Source organism: Peromyscus leucopus, chromosome 8a, assembly GCF_004664715.2.
Source record: "Peromyscus leucopus breed LL Stock chromosome 8a, UCI_PerLeu_2.1, whole genome shotgun sequence".
Taxonomy (NCBI): Eukaryota; Metazoa; Chordata; class Mammalia; order Rodentia; family Cricetidae; genus Peromyscus; species Peromyscus leucopus.
The window spans coordinates 29,867,962-29,884,218 of NC_051085.1; the positions used below are offsets into that span (position 1 = coordinate 29,867,962).

Sequence of the window (16,257 nt, forward strand, 5' to 3'; positions counted from 1 at the left end):
TGAGATTACAAATGTATGCCACTATGTCTAGAGATAGAAGGATTTAATACATCCTTATGAACAGACAGTGGAATGCACATGTTAGTTATTTTTTAATTGGCTACCTTTCTTTAATTTGGTCATGAAAATGTCACTGTTATTAAATAAATCCATATTTCTAGTAATGCTTAACTTGAAACTAATTTCATAAAATCTATTTGAGACATGCCTTAATTTCAAATCAATGTATACAATTTATAATATTTTCTGACTTCCTATTAGATTATCTCATTGGAAACCACTATTACTTTCCCTGGTTTCATATATATGTATGTATTTAGGTGTGTATATCTGTGGGTATGTGTATATGGCAAATTCCTTCTAATTTGTGCCCTAAATTCAGTCTTGTGATTCAATTACTGAATGAATAAATTCCTACTGTCAATTCACAGAAGGTCTTCTAAGGGAAGGGACAATTCTTTTACATGTAAGTCTTTAATACTGCATTTACCACAGTTAAGCCTGCATAACAAAAATGTCAAAGACCACATCTATTCCATGCCAAATATCAGATCATGTACAAACATCCAAGTTTAATTCATCATATACATTTTAACTTAAATAACTGATTTTAAAAGTCCACGAAGTTGCTGAGTAGCAGTGGCACATACCTTTAATCCCAGCACTCAGGAGGCAGAGACAGGCAGATCTCTGTGAGTTCAAGACCAGCCTGATCTATAAAGAGAGATCCAGGACAGGATCCAAAACTACACAGAGTATCCCTGTCTGGAAAAAAAAATAGTCCATGAAGTTAATGCCTATGGTTGATTCACTATTTTCATAAATATAACCACCAACTATTTCACAAAACAGTAAAATATAATGGTTTCACAGACTGCACTACAAAAATAACTTAGACCTAGATGAATCTTTCTGGAAAATTTTGCCAAAGATAATCATCTTCAATGCTCTTCTGAACCAGGGATAGAAAAAGGCATAAACCATTGGGTTGAAGGCAGAATTCAGGTACCCAAGCCAAGTCAGTGCATCATTCAAAGTGGGTGGGATGGGATAGCCCAGGAAAGGGTCCAGGACCATGCAGAAAAAGAAAGGGCACCAGCAGATGAGGAAAACACCCATCATAATCCCTAAGGTCTTGGCGGCTTTTGTTTCTTTGTTTTGTGGCATTCTGTGTTTCTCTTCCAATCCAATTTGAAGATTTGTGCCATTAATTGACCTTGCTTGTCCTTTAGCTATAAAATATATTCTATAGTAAACAAATAACATGACAGATCCAGGTATATAGAAAGAAGTCATGAAGGCCAGTACCCCAGGTACTTTGCTAAAGAATGCAGAACAGCCGCCCAGGCAGTCAACCTGTTTATGATACAGTTCTTCAACTCCCTTGAAGTTCAGCTCCAGGAAGATCATTCCAAAGGCAAAAACAGCAGGAACACTCCAACCAATGAGGATCATCACAAAAACAGTCAAGGTATTGATCTTGGCTTTGTATCTCAACGGGTCACACACAGCATAGTAGCGGTCGATGGAAATGAAGGATAGGTGGAAAATGGATGCTGAGCTCAGCATAATATCGGTGCTGGTGTGAACTTTACAGAAAACTTCTCCAAAATACCAACAGTGCTCAACTGTTCTCACCATGCTGTAAGGCATCACCAGGCAGCCCAGCAGGAAGTCCACAGTGGCCATGGAATGAAGGAGCCAATTCGTGGGTGTATGAAGTTGCTTGAAATGGGATATAGAAATTATTACTATCATATTGCCAACCAGAGTGGCCAGAATTATGAGTGACATCAAGGTATACAGGGAAGCACGGACACCCCTTGACCAGTTGCTGTTCATTTGGGAAATATTAATATCGCGGCAAAGATGCATCACTGTAAATAACTACACATAGGCTGGTTTTTCCCTTAGGCTGCTGAGCAATCTTTCTCCAGAATCCATAGTTGGGTTAGAGTTCCATCTCTTTTCATTTTTTTATGGACATATTATACCTGGGAGTAGTAAAAAGAAGAAGTGAAACAATTAAGCGATCTATGCTGATATTTTATTTGTACTAAAATGTGATTTGTATGTTAATAAATAAAGTTGCCTGGGGGTCAGAGCTAATAGCAAGTCTTAGCAGAAGCTGGGCGGTGGTGGTGCATGCCTTTAATCCCATCTCTTGGGAGGCAGAGCTAAGTGGATCTCTGTGTGTTCAAGGATACAGCCAGCATGGTGACACACGCCTTTCATCTCACTTCCAACCACAGAAGACCTGGAGGTCTGTACAGACAGGCAGTGACTAGGTCATGTGGTTGGGTTTACAACCAATGAGAAGGCAGAACAGAAACACTATAAAATGACAGACACACAGGGAGTAGCTCTCTTTTGGAGAGGTAGGGCAACAGCTACAGTGAAGGGTAAGGTTTTTAGCCCTTAGCTATTGCTCTGACCTCTTGGCTTTCACCTCTGTATTGGCTTTGTGTCTCTTATTTAATAAGATGATTGGTTACATCTACAGTGATCAGCAACTAACTCATTCCTTTTATACCATATTTCCATGTTCTTGGTGAAGAATATCTGCTTTTGAAGTTTTATTTCCAAGGTTAGTTTAATACTTCAATCCAAAGTATGTTTAATACCTAGTTGGAGCTGGACATTGTGCTAAAAATATAAAACTTGGAATGAAATAAAATCAGCACATAAAACCTCCATGTTTAAATGCCAGAGAAAATCAAATGATGATTTGGAAACAGTCTTTGTCTGAAGAAAGACAGAGTTGGAAGGCTTATACTCTGTGGGTCAGATTTAAGTTGGCTGAGGATAGATTTAAAGTAGCTTTTGAGTATGCCCTGATGAGACATTCCATCAAGACTCTATCAAAGTCATTCTTAGCCAACTTACTACTAGATTACCGAACTCAGCGGTAGGTCTTTGAACCACATTTTGCCTGGTATCTTAGTCACTCCTTCAACTAGACCCTTTCTGTGGTTCCCAGGTCACCATCCCTTACAAGTTTTGCAACCTGACAAGCTGCTCCTTTCTGTCACAGTTGCTTGTCTGTCTCCTCTCACATACCCCTGTTCCCTTCACCACCTTCTTCCCAGTTTCTCATGATCTGGTGATTTTAAAATAATCTACAAGCCAACAAGTCTCAATGCACGCATCTACCCCAGTTTTCCGTCCCCAACTCTGGCTTAGGATTTCCTGCCTGCTGGAAGATATCATCTTTTAAAATGTCTAGATCAAGCTATCCATCTCTTTTACATCATGTGCCCGAATCTTACTCATTCTCTGCCCTGTATGTCCTGGAAACATGAGGTCCACTTTGAGAGTACTTGATCCAGGATAAATGGGTGAAAGTGCTTGCCATGCCAGCCTGGTGATTGGAGTTTGATTCCATGTGGTAAAAGGAGAGAAAGACTCCCAAACATATCTTCTTAATTGTACATACTTGCCATCACACACACACACACACACACACACACACACACACACACACACATACACACACAATTAATAATAGTAATAACATTCCTGAATTCCAAAATCTTGAGGTAATTCTTTTTTCTCAGGCTAAACATACCTACCAGACAAAAAATTTATCTTGGCTCTCCATGGGAAATACGTCTAGACCCAGACCACTTACTGATAGCAATTTTAGTCCCAGCCATTATCTGCCAGACTACACTAATGACAAGTTCCCAAAAGGTTTCCATTCTATTTTTTCTGGTGTTCTTACAAAAGTGATTTCCAACCAAGAAAACAACATTATTATGGAAGAACATGTATTTTAATGTGCATTTCCCCAGAATATTAATGTAATATAAAATAGTAATAACACAAAATATGGACTCAGTGCCAAACCTATGACCCAAGCACACATGGAATCCACTCAGGGATTAGAGGTTGAGGGAAGTTGTACCATGATATCCGATGCCTACCCCTGTCTTGTATTAAGACCATAAATTTCAGTGACATGTACCCCAGGAATTGGTCTCATCTGCGTGCATGTGCGTGCTGCATCCTGCTGATCGGCAGCCCTCTGATAGAGTCATGGAGCCTCTCATTCTTCCAAGTCTGAGTCCTGTTTTCATGTGGCTGGGCTATCACTTCTGTCCTGTCCTCGGAGAGAGGGTTACAAACAGACTTCTGTGATTTACACAAACTAGGTGACTTTTTTCATCACTGGTCAAGGCAGCAGTTCTGTGGAATTTAGGGAAGTTACAGCTTTCTGGGTGAAAACTAAGGAAGCAGTGATAGATTTGTGGGTTTTTTTTTTTTTCACTAATCAGAGTATAAATAAAATTTCAAAGTCCAGGTGTAAGCCAGGTAGTGGTGGCCGCAGCGGCGGCCGCAGCACACGCCTTTAATCCCAGCACTCGGGAAGCAGAGGTGGGAGGATCTCTGTGAGTTCGAGGCCAGCCGGGTCTACAGAGTGAGTTCCAGGAAAGGCACCAAAGCTACACAGAGAAACACAGGGGAAAAAAAAATCCAGGTGTCACCATTTTGGGAAAAACAACCCTGCTTGTCCTTGAGACATCAAAGGCTAAAAGGAAAGCTTTCTTCAAAGCTGTGTATTTTTCAAATTGAACTTGCTTTTGTTTATTCTAGACTCCTGACATGAGCGCTAGCATCTAATGAATTGGTTCCCTGTTCACTATCCTTGGTAAAAGGTGAGGATTATGAAGAAACTGTATAGAAGGTTTATGTATGTTTAATAAATGATATGGAGCAGAGGAGAATGTTGCTGGTTTTGTTATCAGGTGGAAAAATTTATTATAAACTGCACCTAGGAGATAGCTCGATCTTTAAAGCACAGCCTGAAGTTCAGATCCCTGGAATGCACATAAATACTGGTGAGAAAGGTATAGACAGGGGACCCCCAAAATAAGCGGCCTTCCAAGACTAGACATATCATTGAGCTCTGTGTTTGACTGAGAGATTCTGCTTCATTGAACAAGATGGGAGAGCTATTGAGGATGATTTCGAACATTAATCTCGGGCCTCCACAAGCATGTCTCAAACATGTCTCGCACATCCATGAAAAATAGGAAATTAAATAATATGAAGAATCTATCGTAAAGTGAAAGGAAAGGGGCCCCAAGCTTCCCCAGAAAGAGACAGTCATTGAGTCAGAGTCATGGGTGAGGTGGAGTGGGGGGGGGCGCAAAGATCAAATGCAGCTATGGTGCGACCATTAGAACTGAGAACTACTGACAGTCTGATGAGCTTGTTGAGGACAACAAATCTGTGCTATTCAAAGGAAGAAAAAAAGGACAGACAAGAAAGTCCTACAGACCTAATGAATATCAAATATTCCCAAATTATACACTTATTAACAATTACAAAACTGTTCACAGATACCTACCTGCTCCTTAACTGTGGAACTTGGAGATGTTGTCAGATCCCACCTTGCAGGAGAGTGTGCCAGCTGTGATGTGGACCCACCACATTGCAGGAGGAACACAACAGCTTGGCTCTCATGGACTCTCTTTCTCCATGTCTCTCTTGCTTTTTTCCTTAAAGACATGTGCTGGACAGTTTTATGTCCACGTGATACAAGCTAAATTCCCTCATCTGAGAGGAGGGAACCTCGGCCAAGAAAATGCCTCCATAAGATCCAGCTGTAGGCAAGCCAGTAAAGCATTTTCTTAATCAGTGATTGATGGGGAAGGGCTCAGCCCATCGTGGGTGGGGCCGTCCCTGGGCTGGTGGTCCTGGGGATCTATAAGAAAGCAGACTGAGCCAGCCATGATGAACAAGCCCCTGGATGTGATGTGGGGTGGCTATGAGTCAGCACAAAATGACCGACACCAGATATCTAGGGAACCCAAAAGAAAACAGTAGTATATCTGCTATGGAACTATCTCTTATAGAATGCCAGAAATGTGTAGGCTTTATCTGCACATGACCTTGTAACAGGTCCCCAGACCTTAATAGGCCTCCAGACTCCATGATGAAAGTACCATTCAGACTGCAAAACTGAGCATGTAGGCAGTACCACCTGCCAAAATGAAAACAAAGACCTTATGCATCAAAGTCTGGGAAAGTCTCTAAACGTACCAGCCTTGCTTCTTGGCTTCTATTGTTCTGCTTCTGGCTAACTGTTCTTGTTAACTGAAGTGTGTCAAACCTGAACATGGGTTTAAAGGTTGAGCCTTAAAAAAAAAAAGGCTCAAAGAAAGGCTCCGGACTACACTGGGATCCCGAACATCCAGTGTAGCCGCTAGCCCACTAACAAAGACTTTCTCTTGACTTAAACCCATGTCTGATCAGTCTTCTCTGCTGCATATCCCACAAGTCTTGAAGTCAGAGGTCTTAGCCTTTGTCTGCACCTTCCCCAGCCTACCTGGCAGCCTGTGAGCCTGGAAATGAAATGTCTTTGTCTCCCTCCTACAGTGCACTCTTTTCAACCACCCAGCCTCCTGCATCCTTCTCCTTTCCTGGCACTAGAGCTTAGGCCTCCCTTGAGTGACAGACCCATCCATGCCTAGCATCTGTAAGGCCCTGGGAGGGAGGGGCAGGAGAAGGCAGTCGGGGAGGAAAAGTGGAGGATGGGGGAAATGAGAATAAGAATATCGAGCTGTGGCTAACCCATCTACTCTTCTATCGTTTGGGAAGCCAACGGCAGGGAATCATTTTAAACTCTCAGGAAATGAAATGACAATTCGGCAGACCCATATTCAGCCATAATGGTGTCTATATGGATGGGGGGGGCGGCAATCACCTCTTAAAAGAATCTAGGAAAAATATAAAAAAACAAAACATTTCTATAGAAAACATATTTTACAGAAGCCTTTACCTCTGAAGTCATGAAGAATAAAATCAACAGTAGAGAGTAATATTTTCTCAATTAAGCTTGATTTTAAATAAGAATTGCTGTGTGGTAGTGGTGCATGCCTTTAATCGGGAGGCAGAGGCAGGTGAATCTCTGTGAGTTCAAGGCCAGCCTGGTCTGTATCTCAAACTCCAGGCCAGCCAAGGCTACATAGTAAGACCCTGTCTCAACAACAACAATAATAATAAAAAGAATCACATGACTGAAGAGAAGGCCCGGTGAGTAAAGCTCTTACCACGCTGACCTGAGTTCAACCTCGAGACTCACTCGAAGGTGGAAGGAGAGAACAGACTCCACAGAACTGACCTCTGACCTCTGACCTCCACACTAGCACCACGCCACGTGCACACACAGACTACACTTTTTTTTTAATTTAAAAAGAATTATGTCTGCAGAGCATAAGAATTTTCAAATGAAATTATTAACATTGAGGCTATTGGTGGATTTCAGTGTTAGAGCACTTGCCTGGCATTTGAGAACTTCTGATTTCAATTCTGAGCATCGAAGATTTAAAATTTAGCTACTTCTGTTAGTCTAGGGATGCCTGTGATTGAAGGGTTCAGAAGTAAAGGCCAAAGGTTGGAGGTTAGCCTATGTAGGGAGTTTGAAGCCAACCTGGGCTACATGATACTCTTTCTCAATGAATGAAAGCATGAGTAAGTCAGTTAATTCAAGGAAATCTTTTTTTTTTTTTAAGATTTATTTATTTATTGTGTATACAGAGAAGGGTGCCAGATCTCATTACAGATGGTTGTGAGCCACCATGTGGTTGCTGGGAATTGAACTCAGGACCTCTGGAAGAGCAGTCAGTGCTCTTAACCTCTGAGCCATCTCTCCAGCCCTAATTCAAGGAAATCTTAATATTTACCTGGCACTCACTTTTTGAACTACCTTGATACCTCCCAGAGAGGAAGAGGGGTAAGTGGGAGTGGAGGAAATAAAAGTGGGGTGCCACAAAGAGGGGGCCATTCACGCATCACTGGATTCAAGAACCCACAATTAAATTTTACCACGCTGGCGTGTGAGATGCTGTTTGTGACAGGTTTCACTATGTCCAGTCTGGTTTTGAGTTTGCCGTTCCCCTGCTTTGACCTCCTAAGAACTTGGGCTGCAGGAACGCACCCAAACACCCAGTTTTAATTAGCATTCTGTTAAAGTTTAAAATGTTCAGATTGGAGACTCAGGAAATGTTCAGTGTAATAGTTTTCATAACAGTGAAAATAACAGGTACATATCATTAGATATATGATGTATATTCAATAAAGTGTTAAACATAATGGGTTGGTTCTTTTATCTAAAAGCATAGGAAGATGAAATATTATCTTTGAAGTTAAACAAAAAGCATTGCAACATGATTTTTCTCAGTGTTAGGTATTAGGGTATTTTAAAACCCCATAGGCCAAGTTCATTTATAGTATTTTATATTTATATTTAATGTTTAATATTTAATAACATAATAAATATAAATTATTCATATTTAACATATGTAACATATAAAATGTATCTGATATGCAATTAAATAAGCATGAAAATAATTACTGAATATTCCATTACTGTTTTCTCAGGGATGGTGAAATTGAAACTGAACAAATAAATACATAACAAAACCAGAATCAATCACACCAAATTTAGCAATCGATTTCCCTAGGCAATCAGTTACTCTTTCTTCTTTGTCTATTCCATGATTCCTTCTATGACTGCCTTACTATCATACCCAGTGAAACGTGTCTAATAATATTAAATGTATTATCTATGACTTGGTGAATAATTATTAACAAACTTAAGTCATTTGTTTCTCTTGCATCTATACTTCTTTTTATGAAATGTTTATCCCTTTACCTTTATATTTAAATCACACTTGTTCTAAGTTCCTGATTTAAACTCAGGTCTTGTTTTCTACCATGCAAATTTGGAAATGAAATTAGATATAAATTTAATAATAATTCTATTTTAAACTATTTTACAGCTCCGTGTCTCATCCTGTATCCTTTATTCAAATGCTGTAAGTATTTTTGAAAAATTCTTATTTTTAAAGGAGGAAAGAGGCATGGGTCTGGGGACGGAGCCTTTCCTAATGCTGAAATCATCATGCTTGAGAAGGAACGAGACCAGAAGCCAACCATTCCCCTAATGCAGAGCAGGATGGGTGGCAAAACTCACTAGTTTGTTTTTTTTTTTTTTTGTTTGTTTGTTTTGACACATAAACACAGACCAACAAAAAAAAAATTAAAATGATCCCCCATAGGTTGTGATGAACAGGTTTCTGCTACTCTAGCAGGCATGAGGTACATGAATGGAGTTTACCTGATACTTTAGTGGGGAACAGATGCTCGAGTTAGTTGACCTAATAAAGAGCATGTATGCACACAGACACACACACACACACACACACACACACACACACACACACACTTACATATGCATGCATGCATGCACACTGGAAGTAATTTGGAATATGCCAACATTTTCTCATAAAATAATATTAATATTATAAATACCTCAATTCATATTTTAATAATTTAGTATCATACTTTGGTATAGGGTGACAATAAGATACACCTTAATTTCAAAACTTCTAAAATAATCTGTGACATTATCCTAATCAAGTCAAGCTAGCAACGCCTGTAACATAGAGCGTATTGATTTCCAGGAGCTGCACAACCATGGGTTTCAGTCCTCAGGTTTCCTAGCTTTCTGTAGATGAAAAGTCGTGTGTGAAGCATAATGTCAAAAATAATTTTAAAGCATATTTCTTTTACTAAAGCAGCTGCTATGCAACTAAATTATAGAAATGTTGTTTATCATTGCACTAGATAATTCTAAATTTTAGTTTCTGAGTAAACACCAAGCAATTGATGGATCTCATTACCTTTGGCTTTCCCTCCAAATAAAAGACGGCTCCGCACCTCAAGAGGGTGGGTCTCTAGGGTCCGCTCCAGATGTTGAGTGTCCACAGATCTATCTTCTCTGGACAAAAGGAACAGAACCCATTCTGGAGCCAAGAGCAGGAATCCTGCCTTTGGGGGCAGGCTGCTCTCATCTGCCTCTTGTCCATCTGCCACTGCAGAGAGCCCACTGCTGGTTTATGACGATGGATAGCCAGCACCACACGCAGAATGGCACGAATATTAAAATATGAAACTGATAAGCTGATAATAAATCTTTCTGAAACAAGCTACCTGTGAGCTATCAATACAGCAGGAAGGTGCTTGAATGCTAAGCCGCCACCCGGAAGCTCGCTGTGAGCAAGCCAAATAATAGCCAGGGTAAATATGACCATGACTTTAAAAATAAACCCAGGGATGGGCCACCCATAATCACAGCCATCAGCATTAACAGAATATAAATGAAATCACATATCCATTTTACCTGCCGTAATTGTTGATTGATCTGAAAGCAAAGGACTCCTCTATTAGACACACACACAGAGGAAACAGCTTGTACTTAAAAACTTATTCATTACAGAAGCAGATGTAGATGCCACCAGGTGGATCTTTTTTTTTTTTAGTTTAATGTACTGAAACCTAAAATACTTTACAGTTAGAAAATACTTTGCCTCAAAAAGTACAATTCTGATGTATTAATTACAAATTAATAATAATGATAATAATAATAATAATACTTTGAATGGCTTTAAAGCTAAAAAGGAAATGTTTTATATTCTGATCCAGTACAGATGAAGGCAGAAAGCAAAAAGCAAGAGGCAAAGATTCCACTAGAGAAACATCCCTACCTTGTTTAATCATCTCTGGTATTTGCTATTTTATTCTCTCTCTTTTTTTTTAAAGTAATGTTATAAGCCATATCTAGATAATAATCTTGTCTTGAGGTTATATAGTCACAAATATTTACCTATCACCTTATTTCCATTCCTACATATAAAATTTCTAAATTGATCCTTTTCTCACACAGAGAGCTCCTTGACTGTAGCTAAATGAACAGCTGGAGTGAGACTTTCCATCCATTTGAGCTGTAACCTTACAACGGGATGCTGGGACAGACTGACTTTTACTCCCAGCTCTTTCGGCTCTTAACTGTCTCGACTTCATTGTGAGTAAAAGACACATGCCTGCCCTTTAATTGTATTTTATTATATATGGGAAGTTGTGTGCATGTGTGTCTGTGCACCACACCCTTGCAGGGCCTGAGGAAGCCAGAAGAGGGCACTGGACCCCCTGAGACTGGAGTTACAAATAGTTGTGAGCCACTACGTGGGTGCTAGGAATCAAATGCAGGTTTTCTAGAAGAGCACAGACTTTGCTAGAAGTTATGGCCATCATGGGTATACCTGCACAAATCAAAACTGACAATGCTCCATCATATGTCTCTGTTAAAATGAAACAGTTTTTTGCTTATTACAATATAAAGCATATTACAGGCATACCACATAATCCTACAGGTCAAGCAGTTATAGAAAGATCAAACAGAACTCTAAAGGATATGCTAAATAAACAGAAAGGGTAACAAAACCCCCAGAAATAGACTGCATAATGCTCTTCTAACTTTGAATTTTCTGAATGCCAAGGAGAAAGGAAAAACAGCTTCAGAGAGACATTGGATAATAGAAAAAATTACAGAATTAAATCAGCCTATATACTTTAAGGATGTGCTGACCTCAGAATGGAAACCAGGGTATGTATTACATTGGGGACGAGGTTTTGCTTTTGTTTCTACAGGAGAAGATAAGCTGTGGGTACCATCAAAATTGATAAAGGTTCATTTTGATCAAGAGAGACCTCTTAATTAGAGGAGGTGATAGTTCATCAACCAGCATGAACATCCAATTTAAACTAACTTGTATCATAACACATGCCTTTTCATTTAATCAGATAATAACTTGCCAAAAAGGAACATCCCCAAAATTAGTCTTGGGGAAAGGTTTTTGTTTTTGTCTTTTAGGAGAATGAAGGTTAAGGAATCTGAAGAACACTGGACAAATGAGACAACTGAAGAAAAGGGACAAATCATCTATCCCAAGAAAAAGAGTGAAACAGTGTATGGGTATATATTATCTAAAAAATTTTATGTCTTCCTAAATGTTTGTTTCTGCTTTTCTCTAAAGATTTAACACTATTGGTCTTCTAATAGTCCCAGTTCAATTAAAATTTAAAGCTGACTTTGGAGTTGGAGAATGGCTCTCTCCTTCTTTAAACTCAAGCATGTTGTTAAAAGGAAAATGCAAACTCCCTGTATCATGCCAGAAAGAGCCATCATCTGCTGTGGGACAGGAAAAAGCCAAATTAATTAAGGGACTATTCTATTACTAATCTCAACTCTTTGATTCTATTCTGATTCTTTAAACTTTTTGTTTTTTATAAAAAATTTTTTATTTCTTAAAGAAATTATATATATAAATTTATATATAAATTACAAGATTATATATAATATATATACATTTTAAACTTTGTTAAGATATGAATGGTCATATAGAGTACTAACTAATTCTAGAAAAAAGGCCTAGCTGCATATATATGTTTTGTGTTCGAGTCTCTTATCAGTTTTCTGCAGGAAATCACGGCCAGGCCTAACATCAACTGAAGTCTCCAGAAAGAAGATGGGGCCCCACAACAACAACAATTCCACGTGGACAATAATAATATCATTAAGCTGACAAACATCATCCACAGATCAGCTTTGAACTACAAGGTGCTCAGAGAAGAGATGACTAGCTGAGATGATCCAGTCTCAAAGACTACTTGAATAAGGACTTGAGATAAACCCTGAACTTTGGCATTATACACAGACTGGATAATGAAGGATATAGTTACCTTCCTAGAATTTGACAATTAACCTAAAATTTTTCTTTCAGGATAAAGAAAACTTCGCCCATACCCAGCAGGAAGCAATTTTAAGAATACGACGCCCACATTCCCAAAGAGGTGGTGTGGGGCGGGTGGTTTTTTGGTCTTTTTAATGGGTTTTGGGTCTGGGATAATTTTCAGTATTTAGGGGGGTTGGTTACAAGTTATTGTCAAGGGTTAGGAAAAAGGCTAAGCAAAGGAGATTAGATTTAAGGTTCTTATTTAAAAAAAAAGAAAAGAAAGGAAGGAAGAAGAAAAGAAAAAGACAATTTCTAGTTTTAAATACTTTACATTGGATTGGATTGTTTTATATTTTAAAACAAATTTGAAATTGATATTGTTAGAAAATGCATATATGTATATTTCTAATTGTATTATACGCATTCATTTAACAATGTAATGCCAATTTTCTGATCCTTGAATGTTATTATTACCAAACTATTAGGATATAAAGAAATGAAAGTTAGTTAGACATATATATAGAACTTGTAGTCATATTAGATATGTTTTAAAATTGAGCAGAGATGTTTTAGACAGGTCATCTTCAAACCCTTCAGAGATCTACCAGAATATAGGCATTTAAAATGTTTTAAGAACTTAGAAAATTTTTCTTTTTTGAGACATGTCGGCTCCTGCAGTACCATTCTACTTCAGAGAAAATATGGGCATTGAAGAAACTGCATATGGAGTCAACTTTCTTGTGGCAAAAGTTAGCCACTGGACAACAAAGTATCCTCGAATCAACAGGACAAAATGGACAGGACAGAACACGAAACAAAGGACTACTGATTCTTGCAAAAAAATGTGGTTATGGCTTTATCAAAAGGCATCTTCTGAGGTCAGGACAATATGGCCCATCCTGAAGTGGCCTTCGCAATCCGGAAAGGTACAGTGCCCTTTTCCTCGAAGGCAGCTTAACAGGCAGAGGGCCGATGGCTTCTGTTGTGCAATGGAAAGCAGCTGAAAGCTCATGCCTCTGAAAGTAGAATGGCATTTAATAGAGGATGTGGAGAAGAAGGGATGCTGAGATGAAGCCATATTATACACAGCCAAGAAGAATGGACAGCTGAACTCAAAAACTGTCAACAATTTCCAGAATTTAAAATCCTGAATCATGACAGGACACTAGTGGAATTCAGGTGTTTCTGTACATGTACTGCTCTCACCCAATGTGAGGTTGAACTGTTGACCTGTGTACATCCTACTTCACAAATGAGTCTGTCAGATACGCTAAGTCTATAGCTGAAGATGATGCCCCCAACACTGCGGAGAAACCTCAGGTGACTGCCCAGGCAGCTGGCTGTTTCTGTCAACTCACAAATTTTTGGAAATTTCTTGCATACACTTCCTGTTTTATTTTTGTTAGCTAATATTATTTCCTTCTTGGGTCTCTGAGGGAGTTGAAGATTAGTTAGTTATGGTTGAAAATTAGTTAGTTATAGTTGAAAATTAATTAGGATAGAAAGTGCATTAGATACATCTTGGATTTACCAAAATAGGATAGACAATGGAATTATTTTCTCTGATTTGTCAAATACCTGTTTAGGTAATCATTACTTTTATATATTGTATATAGTTATTATACTTTTGTATATAGTTTTTCTTTTGTTAGTTATAACCTTTTGCTTTTTTTCCTTTTTATTAAAATAGAAAAGGGGAAATGTGGTACTATTTTAATGTACTGAAATGTGGTTTTGATTGTATGTTAATAAATAAAGTTGCCCGGGGGTCAGAGCTATTAGAGCCATAGAAGAGCATGGCGGTGGTGGCACACGCCTTTAATCCCATAGATCTCTGTGTGTTCAGGGATACAGCCAGCATTGGAGACATACGCCTTTAAGACCTAGAGGGCTGTAGATACAGACAATGACGAGGCAGTCACGTGTTTGGGTTTACAACCAATGAGAAGGCAGAATGACTTGGAAACGACTGACAGACAAGGAAATAGCTCTCTTTTGGGAAGCTGGGACACAGCAGGAGGAAGGGTGAGATTTTAGCTCTGAGCTCTGACCTCTTGGCTTTCTCTTTTACATTGTTTCTGTGTTTCTTATTTAATAAGACAGTTGGTTACATCTACAGGGTCTTCTCTTAGCACCATCTCTTTCTTGCTGTTCATTAGGGCACAAGTTCAGAACTTTGATCAATCACACAAGATGACATTTTTTTAAGTGCTGAAAAGAGAGAAGAAACTCTCATTAATTTGCATATCTAAGGTGTCCTTGTCAAACATTCCCTGTCACATCTTGATTTCAGCTTTGATCTTTGAACCTACAAAGCAATTGTGAATTCTACTTAAATTTGTGTGTCCCATAAATTTCTTTGTTATGATCATGATTCTTACATCTCAATGTAATCTGAGAAAAACTTATTCTTAATCCAGCAGCAATTACTCTTCAAAAAACATGCAGCAAATCTTTTGCTGTGACTTTATAATTTAACCAGTCATTTTCAGTACCTGCTATGTGTGCCTAGGACTGTCCTCATTGTCAAAGCCCTGAAATTTGGTGAGGGTTTAACATGTATTACTCACTTTACAATCCTTCCACTCCTGATGTGGAGTAATAAGTGAGGAAAAGTTCCCAGGAAACAAAGCCAAATTGCACATCAGAAATGATGACAATAGGAATCTCAAAAGGGTGAGATATGAACAATGAGAAGAAACTTGCATAAGTCTCTTCTGAAGATTTGGTGTTTAACAGAGAATACCCTCAGTGATAAAAATGGCAGAGATGGTAGAAAGGGGAAATTGAGAGAAATTCTCACCTTTAAGCGAAATGCATCAAGTTAAAACCAAACACACTAACATACACACTAACAAATAACCCAATACAACCAAGCATGGTGGCACACACCTTAATCCCATCACTGAGGAGGCAGAGGCAAGGGGATCTCTACAAATTCAAGACTGCTCTGATCTACAGAGTAAGTGCTAGGTCAGCCAGGGTTACATAGTGAGACCTTACCAAACAGAAAGGTCATCTATCACGATTGGAGTCTCTGTCGATGTTGGTATGTGTGATGTGGAAGTTACAGGTATGTGGTGGGCAGGTTACTCTTCCTCTTTTTTTTTTTTTTTTTTTTTTTTTTAGATAGAGTCTATAACTAAACATGGAGCTGGCCATTCCCCATTGGACTAGAAAGACTGGGCAGTAGACCCATTAGATCCACCCTTCTTTGTTCCCCAGGAGTGGGTGACAGGCACACACTGCTACACATGGTGTCTTTACCTGTGTGTCTGCACATGGGTTTGTTCATGTGACTGTAGGTTCCAAAGGAAGCACAATCCACCTGATCCTGTGTTACAAACAATTGAGAACTGCCTAATGTAGGCACTGGAAACTCAACTCAGGTCTTCCACAAGAGCTGAACATCCTTTTACTACCGAAAATTCTAAGTAGTTATAGCTCTTGATCCAAAACTTCATGTTGCATAATTTGACCTCATACACTCTTAGGAACTGAAGATGACCTTGAAGCCTAATACCTCTGTCTCTGTCTCTCAGGAGATGGACTCACACATAAATTTATTTTCTGAAACTGAATAATACCCCACTTGATGTGTATACAACATTTCCTTAATTCATTCTTCCATTGTTAGGTAAGCAGGCTGATCCCAGACTTGCCTATTGTGAAG

General features: G+C 38.9%; 1 protein-coding gene across 1 annotated transcript; it reads right to left on the reverse strand.

The window, feature by feature from the left end:
• Window positions 1-879: 879 nt before the first annotated feature.
• Window positions 880-1,875, reverse strand: Taar1 (trace amine associated receptor 1). The gene has a single exon (XM_028877350.1). It carries the CDS (start codon window positions 1,873-1,875, stop codon window positions 880-882), a length of 996 nt encoding a protein of 331 aa, XP_028733183.1.
• Between the last annotated feature and the right edge of the window lie 14,382 nt (window positions 1,876-16,257).

What these genes read in the sequence shown, in the direction of transcription:
- Taar1 (XM_028877350.1), bottom strand. Translation starts at nt 1,875, where the DNA reads ATGCATCTTTGCCGCGATATTAATATTTCCCAAATGAACAGCAACTGG.